The sequence below is a fragment of the Periplaneta americana genome, chromosome 11, assembly GCF_040183065.1.
Source record: "Periplaneta americana isolate PAMFEO1 chromosome 11, P.americana_PAMFEO1_priV1, whole genome shotgun sequence".
Classification (NCBI taxonomy): Eukaryota; Metazoa; Arthropoda; class Insecta; order Blattodea; family Blattidae; genus Periplaneta; species Periplaneta americana.
The window spans coordinates 26,713,270-26,732,323 of record NC_091127.1 but is presented as its reverse complement, the minus strand read 5'-3'; the positions used below and the strand labels follow the sequence as shown (position 1 = coordinate 26,732,323).

At 34.1% G+C, this 19,054-nt stretch overlaps 1 protein-coding gene across 1 annotated transcript in view; it reads left to right on the top strand.

Moving 5' to 3' along the window:
* Non2 (upstream activation factor subunit spp27 homolog Non2) overlaps positions 1-15,841 on the top strand; it is a 35,566-nt gene extending 19,725 nt beyond the window's left edge. Inside the window, exons 2-7 of the mRNA XM_069839205.1 lie at positions 7,609-7,699; positions 7,915-8,179; positions 10,173-10,355; positions 11,832-11,975; positions 12,573-12,627; positions 14,931-15,841. Coding sequence (XP_069695306.1) covers positions 7,609-7,699; positions 7,915-8,179; positions 10,173-10,355; positions 11,832-11,975; positions 12,573-12,627; positions 14,931-14,992 — 800 coding nt within the window. The 3' untranslated portion in view covers positions 14,993-15,841. The remainder of the gene's footprint in view (positions 1-7,608; positions 7,700-7,914; positions 8,180-10,172; positions 10,356-11,831; positions 11,976-12,572; positions 12,628-14,930) is intronic.
* Positions 15,842-19,054: the final 3,213 nt, after the last annotated feature.

The following is a 19,054-nucleotide window of genomic DNA, read 5'->3' as shown; positions in this document are numbered from 1 at the left end:
ACTGTTGCCATCTGTACGCCAGTTACAGTACTATATCCAGCTGCATCATTTTGAGTAGATACTTTTGAAATGATTATGAATAGGGGGCGGATGTTGATGAAAAGTCATCTTATTTCTCACATTAGAACGATGCCTATTAATATAGAAATCCTTTCTCTGTTAATATCAACGTAAAAAAGTAATTTCTTATATTGCATTTTTTTACGTTTTTTAACTAATAGCTAATTTTTATATTTTTTTTCGGCATTTATTGGTCATTTTTAATACTTTGAAGAACTTCTAGATCATTTGGAATGCATTTTACTTTCTTCTTTGCCGATAGGTCTGTTAAATCATTTTCTACGCAAATAGATCAGTAGTAATTACCTAATGAATAACAGTGAAGTTTGAGTTTTATAGTTTGGAACAGACTCTAAAGTCTATCCCTCATTATACTGAAGGCTTCACTTCACACAACAGAAGTAATATAAAATGCTTGACAACAGCTTAGTTTAAGTGAGGGCTTTGACCACTGCTGTTCTTTTGTCGGTACGAGGGTGTCTTTAGAATTTGGAAGGGAGGAAACTTTCACCATGTCCTGGACAGGACGTGGTTAGGAACGGATGTCTACTTTAGTAGACAGTACGGTATTTTTAAAACAAAGATTGCAAGAATGCGTGCTGCGCCCACAATTTGTTTTGTCATTCACACTCCCTCATCTGGAAGATCTGGTAACAAAAGAGAAGTGTGGAAGGATGAAGACACTGACATGAACTACCCCTGATTGAAACACATTGTAAACCCTCATTAAAATCTATAGTTTTCCCTTAAAACATTCGTTTTTTTGCATGTTCTTTTCCTTTATCTTAGTCAAATTCCACGAAGTTGCCTCCTCTCTCCGAGATTTGCAGGGCAGTCATTGAAACAAGGTGACTAATTTTTAAGAAGTTGTGGTGCGAGTACGGTGAATAATATTTAAATGTCATTTTCCTTTAATTTTATGTCATATTTCCATTAGCTTAAGGGCATTTTAATTATCATTTTAAGTAGACTTTTAGGTTATCAACATCCGCCCCCTAATTATGAATATTGAAATGTAGAGTGATTATATGAGAATGAGAGAGAAAAACCCTTTAGAAATCTTGGCTTGGAGTGCCACAAATAGAAGTAGATTTGAACTCTGGTTCAAAGTTATCATAAACCAATTTTCTGCCAACTGAGCTTGGGACTCGAAAATCTCTATTAGAGTTGCGATAGAAAATTAAGGTAACCGTATCCATTACAGGAAAAAAACGAAATCCCGTTATTTAATTTCTTCAAAGGTTAATTAATGTCAGTATAATTATTACGTTCAAATTGAAAACTTCTTATAAAAATGTTAAGATTAAAATATCTACACGAATTGATTGAACTAGTGTGGCCTAAACATTATAAAATTAAACGAGAAAGAGACAAGAAATAGAAGAATAACATTGGGTTCTAAGAAATCAGGGAAACGTGCTACATAAAGTTAAAATTCATATATTTTTTTTTTCTACAAACACTCATAAATGGAACTGAGTCGCGTTTTATATTAGAGGAAGCTCTGTGTTCTTCATAGTCGGTTGTAAATACCTGCTTTGTATTCGAGAGGGAGTATATAAATAAATAAATATAAATGAAGGCACGTATCATACATTTTGGGATTATAAAGAATGCGTTTTTGTGTGTAATCCAGAAAATGAAATCTGGCTTCCGATGCATAGTAAACAACTTTGTTAGTTCAAGGAAATAAAATATACACAATAACATGACAAAGGAACTGAATTGTTACGAAATGAGCATTTATATGAAGGGTTCAGAGCCTTAGTGGGCCAAGTGCCATTTATTAAAAATGGAGAAAGCAAGGGTTAAAGTTAAGTGAATACCATAGTTTAATGAAGATTGACATACACATTTAGTTCGAATGTGTATACTGTATATTACTTGCTATATGTTTCCATTGGATTATGGTGATAACTTCATTTTAACCCTTGTTTTCTATGGTTTTAGTAAATGGCGCTTGGCCCACTATGATTCTGATAAAGGTAAAGGTAAAGGTATCCCCGTAACATGCCATGAAGGCACTTGGGGGGCATGGAGGTAGAGCCCCATGCTTTCCATGACCTCGGCACTAGAATGAGGTGGTGTGGTCGGCACCACGCTCTGGCCGCCTTTTATGATTCTGAACACTTCATATATAAGAAATTGATTAGTTGCGCGTTGATTAACTATTTAAGGCTATGGATCGGTGAAAATAACGAAGAAACCATTAAAACTGGAAATTTTGTTTTTAACTCTAAAAATTAAATGTTTCAGTTTTTTATATCTGTGCTTATTTTGACCCTGTGACGATTTTAAGTCCCTCAGCACGAATTTAAAGGGACCAGAGCGATACTGTATATCATACATGCTGTATTTTGACACTCGTTTTCTCAATTTTCCAATTTTCAACATTTTGCAACATTCAAAATGCTCTAATGAACGCAATTTTTCTCCAATCCCAGGGAAATTTTGCCGAGACGTCCACAAAAGCATGTGAAGTAAACTGACACATGTGTTTTATTCTGCTATTGAAAGTATTCAAATTACCATGTGTTGAGGATGTGATTAGTTTTAAAAAACTGAAAAATTAACAACAAAAAGAGTAAATTTTTTTTTTCTCAAAAAGTAATTTATTGTAAGAATATGAAAGCATGCGTCATATTTTACATACATCAATTATGAATAAATTAAATATAAATTTAAATAAATATGTAAACTTTAAAAATTGGGACAATTTTATTATAATCTGTATTTAAAAACAACAAAAAATAATTATAAGTATATTAATTGGGATATCAAAGTGAAAATTTGTATATTGCATGTCCACATTGTAAGAAATAATATGTGGTAAAAATTTCAGACTAATTGGTGTAAAATTGTAGAAGTTGGAAATTTCACCGATCCATAGCCTTAAGTGAGGTCTAAAGATCTATGTCAAAATGTCATTATAAAACGATAAATGTACAGTTACCCTTAAAAAGAATGAGACGATTCTTGGTTATCGGAAGTTAAAGTTCTACAGCGCCGTTCACTCGATATCGACGTATAACGATAAGTACCATGACAAATAGAACAAGAATTGTTATAAGGACCACAACAAGGACAAGGATCAGAATAAGGATCACGAAGAAGACAGCCATTTAAGGCCACGATTTCACAACATAGCTTGGGTAACAAAATATCATTGCTTCTCTGTACCGAATGGCAAATGCCTGCTATCGGATCTACATTCTGGACTGCTGCTGTCACTGTCTTGTCTCAGTAGCTCATATAGTAGCGTGTCGGTTCCACCGTATAACCAAATGTTTCATGTTCGATCCCAGGTAAAACTCTTTTTTTATTGAGGTGTAATTAATTTGTTCAGAGTTCCTTGACTGAATAATTTGTCGAAAAATATGGAATAATTTATACCCAATTTTTTTATCTACAAGTGGGCTGAACCTCGTCAAAAAATACATAAATCTTACTTGGAAGTTAAAAGTATTCTTCCTGAAACAAAAATCATAAAAAACAAAAAGAGACCCGTTAACTTAAAATCTTGTCCACATACCATCATACATTTCTCCAATCGAAATCCACTCAATTGGTAGCGAAGGCAAGATGGTTGACAGCTTGTGCTTCCCCCAATATTTCCATTTGCGCAGCCCTCCGGATCCTAATACATCGGTTCCTCAACCTGCTGATCACAGTCTGTGAAGAACCAGGAAAGTTAGATGCTGCTCTTATTTCGTTAGCAGTCCGAAAGGGGTCCAGTCGAACTGTCTCGATAAGAGAGTATCCTCTTCCAATGAAGAAATCCGCGGACGCCCAGGAATAGGGCGATTTTCGACCTCCCCTGAATTTTGTAACAATGAACACCCTCGCGGCTGTACTTCCAGGAACACCGACTAAACGGCCAGCAGATCTAGCCCCATATCCAGCCTCAACTAGAGCTATAACTCGCTGTCTCATGTCACGTCGGGTACGCCATTACGATGAGAAATGAGGGATGATGATGATAATACTTTAGTGGAGACAATGACTATTTAGCGTGATATAGAATTATTGAAATAAGGGGCATCTTGCAAAGTAAGAGTTAATAAATCAACCCTAAATTAAATATTTAAATAACAGAATATAACAGGAAGTCCAATTATTGTTGCGAAACTAATCAAATTAAATCTAATTACGTTAAGTTAACAAATCCCAAGTTATCACACCACATTGCTACAGCTAAATTCTATGTTATTAACATAAGCATTGAATAGGTCCGTGCTTATGCGTTGGACGACAAAACCAAACATTGAAAGTTCGAATGTTGCCGCGGAATGTAACTTCTTGCTTTTTATAATGTAAATCAGACTTCTAACTACAATAATTCATATTTCTTACATTATTTATTAATATTTATAGCCAACATTGAATTTGTAAAGAAAAGACTTCAGAAATCTCATATGGAATTTGTGATCTGTAGTGACATAAACATAGATTATCTCTCGGAACTTTTCCGTAAAAGTAAATTAAATTCACTCCTTGAAACTGGAAACCTTAGTCGTAGAGCCATTTTCCCACCAGCATACAACCTGAAGTAGCACAGCCATTGATAAAAGTTTTGTACACAGAATTAGACTGAATTCCTATTCGACAGAACCTATAATCAATGGCTTGTATGAACATGATAAACAAATCCTAAGTGTTTCCAATGTCACTGAACAATTTCAAAATATTAATTTAAAAACTAAAAAAGGGTCGTAAATGCTTTATCTAGTGACTATTTACATTTATGTCTACAAAATGAATCTTGGAAAAACGTATATGATACTGGCACTACTGATATGAAGAGTAAATGTATTGTATTTTTCACTTTAATTTCAGAATCACTTTAGTGGATGTTCTCCACTCAATGTTGTGAAAACATTCAAAAGTAAAAACATGTAGATAATGCAGGGACTTAAAAATCTCGTGTATTAAAAAGAAGAGTGTATATGTAATGAGTTGCAATGTAATGATCCTCGTGTTCTTAAATACTACAAGAAGTACGGTGTAATTTATCAAAAATTATGAAAGAGGGAAATAGAATACATTCGAATAGAAAAGTACAACATTCAGATAATGCAATTAAAGCTATTCGGAATATTATTGAAGTTAAACTTGTAGATATTCTAAGAAAGAAAATATTTTTTCATTAAAACCAGTGATTATAAACTAGAGGACCCCAAATCTATTGCAAATTCTTTTAATGTCTTATAGTATATAGTACAGAAATATTATTGATAACTTAAACATTCAAGATTTTGCAAAAGATAATACAATTGGTTATTTAAGAGATGCATTTAATAATTAGTATTAATATATGTAATTAGTCAATAACTGCAACAGTGCTTTTTCATTCAATCATAACATGAACAAATTGAATGAATATTAAATTAAACACTATTGCAAACACGTAGATAAAATAGTTAAAATCACCTGAAGGGGTGAGAATGAAATAATCCAAAGCCACACTTTTAACAGAAATTGTTTTGTGCGAGTGCATTTCTTACACATATGGAAAAGCTACTAATAAAATATTGTAATAACTACTCAACAAATGACATAGCCTAAGGACTCTAAACCTTTGTAAAAGTTTGTCTGTGTGGCTTAGGAATATTTTTTAATTTCATTTTAATTGTTAATTTTTAATATATATGCATTTACATTGTATGTGTGTGTATGTATAAACGCATTCATTAGATTAACGTTTACAATATTATAACTTGTAATTTTGTATTGGCTGTGATCATTAACACTTAATCTCAGGACTTTGTAAAACTGTATTTCAACGTTATTTAGCTATTTCAAAGTTATTTAAACAAAAAAAAAATCGTTGTGTAGACTAGGAATCGAACTCGCACCCTTCTACACGAGACACAGAAGTCTTAGCGTCTGAGCTATTGAAACGACACGAAAGCTTTCCTTTCTGTGCGGAGTGTCGATCTAGTCATGAAGGTCCATTGTCGATTTAACTACACGATTTATGTATATATTTATCTTTTATTTACGTAATATTATCATATTTTTTGCAGTTTTTGAAGTGAATTTCGGAACGATGCTAGTAAGAAACCAAATAGCCTGAAATTAAGTAACTCAGTATTCGTTATCTTGTGTATCAGTGCTCTGGTCTCCGATCATGCGCAGTGTCTTACATCTGAGACTTAGGAATATTCAATTGTCTCATCCTTTTCTAGGGAAACTGTACATTAGCGCAGGGGTGTGGGGGGGGGGTGTGCGTGCGTGTGGGGGCTTTTAAGTGGCAATTTTCGTAAATATAAAAGTACTGTATTAGCACAGTAGTTACAGTTTTATATACAGTTGTTTTATTTAAATTTGTGCAGAATTAACGTAATAAATACATTTATCTACTTAAACTATGCAATCTGTAAACGAGTAGAATGTATTACATTAGAGATGAAGAAGAATGTGTTTTGTGTGCAATACATAGTTTGCAATAGATATGAATAGTGTCAGTTCAAACAAGTAACCTAAGCACATGTTTCACTATGCATGATTTATTACTGCAAAAAGAAACCGAATTGTTACGAAACATAAAATATATGAGAAATTGTGTGTTAACTTCGTGATACTCATTTTTGTGAACACTTAATCTGCAATAGTTTGATCAGTCCTATTTAATTTCCCTTCAGGCATTATACATGGTTGTAACTTAGCTATTATGTTAATAAGAAACGTAACTATTATTGGGGTATGGAAAATTCGAAGGTGTTTAAACAATCAGAGGAGGAAATTCTTATTATTTCTCTTAAACTCTCCAGCTTCCAAAGCTGTAAGATATGTGAATTTCATTGAGAAAACATGTTACAGTCCCAGAGGATGACTCATTGCCATAGCAGGAAGTGTTGTGCGAAAAATTTCTGTTATTGATGGGACAAGGCATAGTACTGTTCTCCAACCAGGAGATCAACCGTGAAAGGAATATGCTTACTATTGCGTCTTCTATTGGAACGAAGTAGATAGACGACATTATCGTTATAACGTCAGTTTAAAAACCTGCGCTCTCCTCCATATGCTATTTCTTGTATGGAGAGATTAAAAGACCAGGAGATTAACCGTGATCTAATTTTGTAACTAGGGTAGTATCAATATGTGTGATCAATGTTATGGTTTGTGCTGTGAGAGCTAGCCAATAGAGATAAGAGTACCCACGTATGTGACCTTATGACATCAACATTCATTCACAGCATTGTCCCGCTTCGTCTCAGTCCCCGAAGACTTTCTCGTGGTTGGAGTACAGTAGATCTTACTTCAGAATAAATTATATCAACATGCAGAAACGTAGGTCCCTGAACTAATTTTTAAGAAGAAAGTGAGGTGGTGTAAGGGAAGTTGTAAGAAATGGAGGAGAGAATTTTAGTCTGGGAATACATAAAATACTTCATCCGTTATTTTATATAATAACAAGTGAATTTGAAATAGAAAGTATGTAATGATAACATTTGTAACAATTGTTTTGACAGGCAAATTTATTTACATGTGGATCTTTCAGAATACATTCTTATTCACGATGTTATCTTTTTAATTATTTTCTAGCCATCCTTAAGGATGCCGACCTCACCACAATGTCTGCCAAGAAGGTGCGGCAACAGATTGAAGAAAAGCTAGACGTTGACTTAACAGACAGGTATGTACTTTGTCCTCTGGTGTTAATTTTCAGTATTGTGTGAAATTTTGTTCTGGTTGACTGAGATGTAATTATTTTATCACTAGTTGCATGATGTAGAACTTGAGAAAATTATTGAATAGACACATGTGATAATCATGTTAAGTTTCTAAAATATTGAGTTTCGTGAGACATCACGTATCATCTCATTAATACGATGATATTCTAACTTATAGAAAGAAAGAGGTAGACGATTTAGTAATGGAGTGTCTTCAAGAAAAACAAGATGGGAAGGGTAAAGAAGGTGGTAAAAAGAAGAACAGTAAGGATAAGGATGAAGATGAAGAGGAGGAGGAAGATGAAGAGGAAGAAGAAGATGAAGAAGAGGAGGAGGAGGAAGAAAAACCAAAACCCAAGAGAGGAGGTGGAGGTGCCAAGAAACCACCAGCAAAGAAGGCAAAGAAGGGCAGCAGTGACGAGAGTGATGAAGGTTCTGATGAGGTGAGTTGAAAGTAAACGTAGATATAGTTTTACCCAAGAACACTGACTGCAGGTTTAGTTCACATAAAGGAAGGCCTCTAAAGTATAACAAATTAGTTAGTTCTAACTACACTCATCAGGACAAAAAGCGAAACATTTCACTTTATATTCTTGCTTTTGAGAATAAATTTGAACATTCTTTTCAATATGAATGGTTACATAAATGCGTTACTACGGAGTATACACAGTTACTTTTATAAATAAAAAAGTTTTGAAACAATTAATTTGTAATTAATAGATAAGTATTAGTGTAAATTTCAAATAGTTTCTACATTTGCTTACAAAATTAACACTGGAAACACGTTTATAATCCTTGCTTTGTTATGAAAACCTTTGTGTACAATGATACCTGAATAGCTTGTGTCCTGTTGTCCTATTTTCCTTGGATTATCCTTCAAAAGTCTGCTATACCTCAATGTTTTCTGCAGACATGTCTTTAAATACCTAGTTATTTGCAAGCAATTTACACAGGTATCCCTCAAATGATCGACACATGTCCGTTTTGAATATTTCACACATAATTTCTAGTTACTATGTCTCGAGACCTACCAAATTGGTAACAACGGCCTCAGGATCCATTCCTTTGTTTTGGGACTGGCGTAGCGGATTTTTGAATTCCCAGTAATAGTTGAGAACGCCTTCTAATCTCTGAAGGAATTCGATAATTGCAGATCTACAATCCTTCGAAGTTTAATAGAACGAATTATCCCTAAAGATATAGTATATAACCACAAAAGTGTTTATGAATACTCACCAAAACTTTGCAGAAACTGTAACATAAAAAGTCGCATGGTTGACAATAAAATTGTCATTTGGAAGAATATATCCTTAGGTACACAAGTTATACGAACAACTTCAAGACTGAAACTAAGGAATGTTATTATATGAGCTTGGTTTTGAAGGTACCTAAAGCCTCACGGTTGCAAACCCTTTCTAGGAAACAACAATGGAAAGAAACACGCTGGTTGACAGCTCTCCCCCACGCGAATACTGAAGGAAAATGTTTGTTGGTAAAATGCCGGTATATTGTTGTTGTAATCAAAAATATTTTTGGTAGATATGCTTATCAATAGCATTAACTTAGCTCTTACTATAACAAGCAAGAAAACTGAGATGTTTCGCTTTTTTTTGACAGTGTATAATCTGCATTTGTTGCAGGTTGCACAGCAGAGACACAAATAATATTAAGAACAAATACTCCTTGTTTCTGTCGTATTATGATATTGGTAGGGTTGCCAGATTTATTTTAGGAAAAAAAAAAATTTTTTTTAATAATTTATTGATCAATTAGTGCATGTAGCGTTATACAGACCATTTCTAAACAAATAGTAAAAAAAGATTTTCACCAAAAAATGACGAAGTTATTGCCATTCATAACTCTATTTTAGACATTTAACATTAACATTATCTAAAATATATGTCAAAACTTCAGGGGCATATTCCTCTCATATAGATGATATAAAAATGTTATACGAACATTGTTCTGAAAACTCTTTATTTCCTTATTACAGCCCTTTTCCTACAACTCTGCTTACGATAAAAGAGCAAGCCTAACTTTTGTGACTAGCATTCGCCCCTGATTTTAACCGTAACTTCATATTAAACTAACTGCGCATGTATCAACAGTTCAGAATTCCCAGTTCCTGCTCTTAATCGAGAACCAATTTCACTTGTTCTGAACTAGTTCTAAAGCACGTTCGAACAGGGAACCGGGAATTTAGTATCGGTTTGGAATCAGTTCTAGTCTTGTTGGAACGCACATTGAACTACTGCACATGAGCAGGCAGTTCAGAACCGATTCTGAACCATGCTGGAACAAACCTATGTGTTACTTTTTTGTTATATATAACATGAACTATTCACTCTGAAAATTTACCTTGATATTTCACTTTCACTCTGTATTATGTTTAGATGTAGTATTGCACCTGAACGTTATTGTATGTGGTTTATGCAGGACGCAAGCGACGAGGAGTACAGTCCAAAGAAGGGCAAGAACACACCAGCCAAGAAAGGAAAGGGTGGCAAGAAAAAGAAGGGAGGCAGTGACAGCGACAGTGATGAAGACTGGGCAAAGACACGGAAATCCAATTCTGGTGGTGGTGGTGGTGGCGGTGGTGGAGGAAAGAAGGGTTCAGGGGTGAGTAGTAGACATGTGTTTGAGAGCATTAAGGACACAGCATACTTCTCACTAAAATTAATTGCTATTTGAGATGTATAATTTTATGTACAGTAGAACCTCTATTATCCGTGGTAATGAAGGGGTGTTTGATTTTCCGGTAAGTCAGTTGTTACAACATTATTTATTGTACTTAAATCTGGTTTTCAACAACGGGTTTTTAATAGCTAAGGAAACTCCTTATGACGACTATCTGTGCAAAGATAAAAATAGTAGATTGTAGATTTACAAATTTTATAGAGTTTATATTTTGTTTTTCATTAGTCCAAATCGCGTACAGTTGTAATTAATATCTCGTCTTGTGATGTGAGATGAACCACATTTTCTCTTTTCCTAAATCACCCAGTTACTTGCACTTTTTGCCGGAGTACAACATGTTTTCTTTTGACACTTGTAGAAGATAGTTTTCATAGAAGTTAAACAGTACGGCCATAATACGTAAAGGTAAATATTTATAAAAAAGACTCTAGAGAAAAAAAATTCGTACTAATATAATGTACAGTACTTCATATTTTTTTCTGAGAGCGAGAAAGACAGTCGGATAATCCACCAATCAGTTAATAGGGTGATGGATAATCGGGCTTTTACTGTACCAACTTCATGATTGCAAGGGAAGCCTATTCTGTTTGGACTAACAAAAGTGGATCAAACAAAGGAACGATTATTTCAAATCTTGAACAGTATAGCAATAAGAATTGTACTTATTAGTAGTTCTGAAATATGGGATAAACCAGTTCTCATCGCTCGACCAAAAAATTAAATCTTCGTAATCCATGAATTCCCATAGTGAGAAGTTTAATATTTTCGAGGAAGATGATATTTTGTAAAAAAAAAAATGGATATCAGTTGCTCGACTTTATGCCTTCTTTAAAATTGCTTTTTAGATTTACCCATCATCCCATATGTTTGTACCCAAACCATCTCATACATTATATAACGTTTGCTCCAATAAAAAGTATTGCGAGAAAATTATTATTATTAGTATTACTACTACTGCTGCTGCTGCTATTGCTAAATGTTAATTACTGAATTAAATGTTTGGCCTGTTATAACTTTGAAACAGTTGCAAATAAACAAAAATGACACCAAGACTTTTCTCCTCTATTGCTCTGATCCACCTCACCAGTAGACCTTCCCTTTTGAATCACCTTACACACACACACACTGTTTTGCTTCTAAATGTCCAATTACTTCAGTACATTTGTTTTAGGCTAAAACTAGGAGGTGTGGGCAGTTCTTGTATGTCTACGTGAAAAAATTTTGGTTGGCAATTTTAATAATTGACATGGACTAAGTACATACAGATGTTAGTCATACAAATGAATACCCTGAATATAATGTTTGGTCGAACAAATTGCTAGATTTGGTTTCTGACATACACGCATGTGTGATTATATTATTATTATCGCAATTAAAAACATTTCCATTGTTACTTAGGGAGGAAAGCGTGGCAGTGGAGGTGGCTACACACGAGCCTACAATCTCAGTCCAGAGCTCGCTGCTGTTGTGGGTGCTGACGCAATGGCTCGTCATGAAGTTGTACGCAAGATCTGGGCTATTATTAAGGAGAGGAATCTATATGTAAGTATATATAGAGGAAAACCTTGATTCAAGTTTTCAGTGTTGTGCAGAACTTTTTCTGAAAAGATTGTCTGTATGTAGATTAGAGTCATTTCCATATTCTTTCATTTCTGCTGTGTAGAGTTTGATTGTGTTCTAAATACAGGCAGAAATATGTGATAAAATGGTTGTCATAGAATTTTAGTTTTTGTTAGAACAAAGTCTTTCTTTCAATTATTATTATCTTCATAATACACTGTTCCCTTAAATTGACTGAGCATATTGGGAATTAAATTAATGCTCTCCCAAAACATGCTGTGAAATATTTCATATAAAACCATTTTTATTTCCAAAAGGAAACAAAAACGAATACAATTTTATTAAAGGTTTTTGTTTAAAATATTTCCAAGAATAACCCCCCTGGAGTTAATGACATTACTTACGGTTCACTTTGTATATTTTTCGTGACTGTGTGGTGTTGTAACACAAATGTTAAATTTTGGTCATTTCCTCCTCCATGTTAAAATAATTCTCTGTTGGCTATATCCACTGATTCATCCTATGTCACCTGTTGAGATAATAATAGCTATCATTTGTGAAATTTTACGTTTGTTTTAGGACCCCAAGAATAAACAGTTTGCCATTTGTGATGATGAGCTGCTTAAAGTGTTTGGTAAGTTAAATCAAGTTTTGTTATGGGGTGACTGCTCTTCAGAAATAGTTTTTTGCTGCAATTCTTTAGAACAGTTCTCTTTACAAGTTCATTGCATTTTATTTGACAGTGGGGAAATGTGTCCCATATCTTCATGCAATTAGACAAGTGTGCCAGCAGCTTTACATATCAAGCCACTAATAGGATATGTTAAACCAGAGGTTGAGGAATTTTTTCTCTTGTGGTCCATTAAAATATAAGTTTAGAGATTGTTTTTTTTTTATTATACGTATAAATACAAAAAATGGGAAATAATAAAGAAATATTTATATAGATCATGAAATAAGTGGACATGTTTAATGAGGACAGATGCAACTAGCTGCCTTTTTTTTTTTTTTTTTTTTTTTAAACCAATATTTTATTGCATTCTGAAAACATTTTATTAAAAACATAAGACTGTTGGTACTTCAATTTAGGTGGTAGAAATGTGCAACATTTTAAAACTGTACAATAAAGTGTCAGTTTTATAAGTAATTGCCATTTTCTCTTGTGGTCAATGTTTTTTGCTAGTCTGTGGGCCAAAATTTCCCCAACTGAGCTACAGTGTTAACACTGTTTAGTTCACTTCCTGAATTAGGTATTAAAAATTCATTATGGCTACTCCATGAGGCCAATGTTGAAAAGATTAGATGAGAATTGAAGCGGTGAGATCAATAACCATTCAAGTTCACTTCTGATCATTCATTTTTTTGCAAATTAGGAATTAAATTTGAGATATTTCTACAAGTGTTACAACTTTAAAAGTTGGTATACTACTTTGTCTTGATCTCTAAAACAACCAGAAATATTACGTTCAAAAGATAATAATTAGGTAAGAAATAAAAAAAAAAAGTTTTTTGCATTTTTTTCGAAACTTGTGTAAATGGACTTGAATGGTTATTAATCTCACTGCTTCAGTTGCTAATATATAGAGTTCAGATAACGACTGATAAATTGTTTTTCTTGATTAGAGTGACACGACCTTCCAGTTGACCCCCTTTTAATTCCCCCCACTGTCAAATAGAACTTAGCAATATCTGAAATGTTAACTATAAAATTATATTTAGGGCCGAATTCATAGTCAACACTTATCGTAAGGAAACACTTAAGCAATTACTTATATAATTTCCAATTCATAAGTCCCACTGAAGTGAACACTTATACAAATAAGGTAGCTTGTCGGTTTACTCAAGTGTTTCCTCATATGCATTGTAATCAGCTGATTCGGTATACAATAGATGATTATGATTTAATTTAATTTATTCAGTTCTGTAATTAAAATGGAAATGAGTTTCTGCAAGCAAAAGATATATCAGAGATATGGAAAACCTTTTAGAGATGTATAATGATCAACAATTTAAGAGGAGATACCGTTTTGACAAGAACACTGTTGTGAATATTCTGGTGTCTCTCATTTCAATTCACAATACAAGCATGAGGCTTACCGATTTCGCCACTGCTGAAAGTACTGGTTGCTTTGAGATTTTATGATACAGCAGCCTTTCAGGTAGATTTAAGTGGCATTTTTTTTTTTTTTTTTTTTTTTTTCGAAAAGTATTCAAGCCCCAACAAAGTGTTATTTGCATTTCCGTTTGTATTCTACCCAAGGAATAAGCTGTTAAAATTTGCGTAATTATATCACTTCCACTTGTTTAGTATAAAAATAACTGAAAATGGTTTACTTACAGGAATATTTCCGGAGTTTGCATTAAACTCAACTGCAATTTTGTTCCATGTCAATTTCTTCTTTTGGAGAGAACAATTATAATTTTTTTTTTTTTTTTTTTTTTTTTTTTTTTTTTTTTTTTTTTTTTTTTTTTTACTTTCGACGATATCTCCATATTTCATAACTAGTTATCCTAGCTCACTTCTTTCTTTTATGTAAAATGCTTTTTGGACATCTTGTATAATTTTTAGCTCTATAATATTTACTTCTGTATTTGTGTATGACAATAATGCCGATTTAACAATTTGAATGCGCTGGAAAACAATTGAATGTAGGAAAGCGCTCATGTCTAGCCATGTTGCCATATTTCTTTCGATGTCAAGGGAATGCTCAGGGCATATGAAAGAGTAGCGTCTCTGCAATACAATCTAAAATAAGTGCTAAGGAAATACTCATTGCTTATGTGTTTCCTCATTTTATAAGTGACAACTATGAATTCGGCCCTTAATGTTGTAGTTTGATATATTGTAATTAGTTTCCGAACTGAAAGTTTCGTCTTTTTATATGTTTTCTTTCTTTTTTTATTTTTTTGTGGTACTTACATTTATTTTGTTTGCAGGTGTTAAACGTTTCCGCACATTTGGCATGATGAAGTACCTCAAGAATCATTTTATTGATTAACTCCTTAAAAAAAATCAATCTTTAAAAGTTGTGGAAGCGAATGAATGGCCAAAACAGAAATTTTTCTTTATTCTTGGTCAAAGTCGACACATTTCAGATATGGGAAGAGTGTCCACACACTCTGTGAATCAATATTTTGTTTTGGTAACAATTATAAATATCGTGCGGTGTCCCACTGTAGTTGTATGTCAGATGCTTTGGCCAGAACTGTTACAAAAATTAACCACATTAACGAATGTGAGAATTTCTAGACATCCTTTTTTGAGAAGAGTTACTGTGTTTTTAAGTGTTTGCACCATATATTTTCTAAACATTAAGGGATATGGAAAACTCTTCAATAGGCAGCCATGATTCCATCTTTTTTCCATGCACGACACTCCAGGGTGGTGTGTGTGTGTGCGCGTCAGAACTGTGAAAATGGCAAAGCAATTTTTTTACCTTCTCTATGTATTTGTATGTGTAATGATAAACAACTGAAACAAAGAAATACAAACTTTTTTTTATTTTAAAAATATTGTAATCCTGAAACCAAAATGTTTTGATTTTCATTTTGCTGAATTTGCTGGCATTTGGATTTGTACAGGATCGTCCCAGACATCTAAAAATTTCCTTGCCATGTTTGCAATCCTAGAATGTATTAAGAATAGCAACAGAAAATAGAATGGTGAATTTTGTTGGACAGATGTTGTTTGTTGTATCCTGTACTCTTTTGTTCCGAACAACAGGACTGCCACTAGATATATTAAAATGTGATTAGAAGGGCATGAGAGACTTTCATAATGATGGAATTAAAATAAAGTGTTACACTAATCTAAGTCAGTAATAATCATGCAGTCTTAATCCCTTCCATCTCTGATCTTGAACCTGACATAACAATGCTCTGATTACAGGACTGTCCATAAATATTTTTCTTTTTTATTCTGGTGTAAGTTGGAGGTATGGATTTTGGAAATACTGTAATTGCTGGAGGAACAGGCAATCAGTATACCATCTTGCAGAAATAAAAGTACAGAGCATCATAACAATGAAATCCCTACTTCGTACCTTATTTGTTGTAGCTACAATCCATTCTCCAATCTCCATTTCATTTTCCTCTGTTCCTTATAGGCTAAAGGAGGATGAATACGCAGTCATCTTGCAAAAATAAAAACTGTAAATATTATTGTGGTTGTGGTAAAACCCCTTTTTGAATATTCCCGCTGTAATGTTCTATTAATCCTTTCTCCAATCTTCATTTAAAATTTCCTGCTGTCTAGGCTATATATACTGGGTGTTCAGTTGAAAGTGTGTCATGCCTCGCTGTATGCCGTCATATGGCTAGTCGATGAGCCTAGAGAATTCAATCTTCCTACACTTCCGCAGAGGTGTATTACCTATGTGTCAGAGAAGTTGCATAGCAAGTACGGCGTTCATTCAGAAGAGTACTTACTGATATGTACGGTAACGCCGGTAGTGGCAGGAATGTGAACTGTTTGGAAACATGCACTGAGGTGGGTTTTTTCTTACTGTCAGGATATGGGGAGAGGGTTAAGACGATTTCTTACGTATTTGCTGACATTAATTTCGACGGTCAACATGGACACGGAGCATTTGATTTGTGTTGTGGAATGTTGCTGTACGCAACTGATAACAAATACCCTGAGTATGACTTGGCAGCGCAAAACACAGTTCGAAAGAGGTTATGGTAGCACACAGACAGTACAGACCGCCATCTGTTGCTACGACGTTCAAGTTATACTGTACACATTCTCAAGTTCAGATTGAACGCCTTGATTAATAGGCAACTTCTCTGACATAAAAGTTGAAATGCGCTTCAAATCGCTGACTCACAACAGTGACGTCATGACACACTTTGAAATGAACACCCAGTACACAGTGGGCCAAAAAAACAGCACAAAATTAGAAATAACAGTAAAACCTCGATAAGACGCGCCCCTTATTACACTATCCCGTGTAAAATGCTTTTTTTGTCCAGTCCCTGCACATTTCATATATAACACCTTTATAAAATACCCCGTTTGTTGCGCTCAAGTCCCGCATAATACACTGTTTTTGTGGAATATTTTCGATGTAATTTCCAGCAATGTACTCTAACAGCAATGAAACATCTTTGTCACTGAATTCACTGGTGCTATTAACCTGAAAAGTATTGGTATTCGACCCTTTACCTGCACATTTAAACCTTCATACTTCATACCTTAGTATACCCCACCCTCTTGTTACGCTCTCTTATTCGACTCTTTACCTGCGCGCTTAAAGCCTACATACAGTTACAATACCTCACCCTCTTGCTAACCCTCTCTCTCAAACAGCATTCCTCACTCGGCCGTAATAAAATTCTGGAAATTTTTGCTGGGCAGTTTGTTGTCCCTCGGTGTGTTGAAGTGTCTGTGAATGTGATTACAATGAGTGTTAAATGAAAAGCGCTTTCTGTGTCGGAAAAATTGGAAATCTTACGAAAGTACGATGAGAACAGTACTCTTACTCAGAAACAACTCTCTGATTCATTAGGAATCCCATCATCGACATTAAGAATGATAATAAAAAATCGCGACTCAATCACTATAGTTGCGACGTTGCCGGGAGGTTATCGCAGGAAACAAGTGTGGTAAACATGAGGACTTGGAGAACACGCACACGATAAACAACTATAAATGACTTTTTTTCGAAAGAATTAAGTACAGTACATATTGTAAATGTGTTTGACGTACAGTACAATAATTACATAATGGAGTAATACTATATTACCTTTCATGAAACATGTATTTCAATAAAGAAAAATGCTAATAGATACTGTATATAAGTCAAAATTAGTATACCCGCCTAATATGCGGTTTACACCTGGTCCCTTGAACAGCATCTTATCGGGGTTTTACTGTACTCTATTTTAGGAAATACATAACATTAACATTAATTTATAATAAATATACTGTTGGAAAGAGTAAACTTTAAAGATAAGCAGGACTTGTATATAGGTTCGTTTAAAATCTTATGGAGGTTAATACACAGTAATGTGAAAAATGTAGTTTTCGAAGACAACTTATTACTTCAAAATACAGAAACTGAATGTTGGTAAAATTAATAGTAATTAATGATCTTCCAAATAATCAAAATTAAAAATGATGCTCTATGTGACAGCCATTTGCCTGCACAACCATTTGTAGACATCTTCTCCGTTGTCCAATAGCACTGGATAATAAACTGCTTTTTGTAGTTGACTCCATACAAAATAGTTTTCTTTGTTAGACGGTGTTCTTGGAAATGTGACTATCTACCCACTACACAGGAATGGGACAACAAAGAAATTCTATGTGTGTTGAGTTGCAACTTTCAGAAATACCTTGTCTGAATTTTGAACTGCAGTAATGATAGGAGTTGGAATCAAAGTAGTACAGTGAAACTCTCCTTATGAACACCTCCAAGATACAGACACTCCTTATACACGGATAGATTTTTATGTCCCAACTGAAATAATATAGAAATTATGATAAATTTATCTCTCGTTTACGGACATTCTCGGACACGGACAGCTTTTTCACAGTCCTAAAGCTTGCTTCACCTCCTGACTGCGGACAGAACCTGGATTTCAAGACATATTGTGTAACAAAAATGGAAAATTCAGTTTTGAGAACTGTACAGAAATTCCTTAACATGAAAGAAGATGATAAGGGTCTCGTAGGCTACCACTAGCCCAGCCAGCTACCCCTTGTTAGCTGGAAGCGGGTGGATAAACAAAGTCATAAAATTTAACCTGTCTGATGGGTCCAAGGTTTTCGCGATCGTGAAATTGCATTCAACACATGATAGAGTTAGTAGGATTATTCTCTTCACTTCAATCAGTTGTTCTGTTTCGAGACATGGCACCTGAACGTAAAGGTTAAGTTGAAAACTGTAAATTACAGTAGCCTACTGCATAACTGTAGCCCTAGAATAAAATTGCATGACACAGTACTGTATTTTCCTTTTTCGATCTTGTCTATTGTACTTCAGAGTTGCAAAGAATTTACTGTAGTACAGTGTACTGCATTTAGAATTAAACTACAATAATACATTTCATTTAAA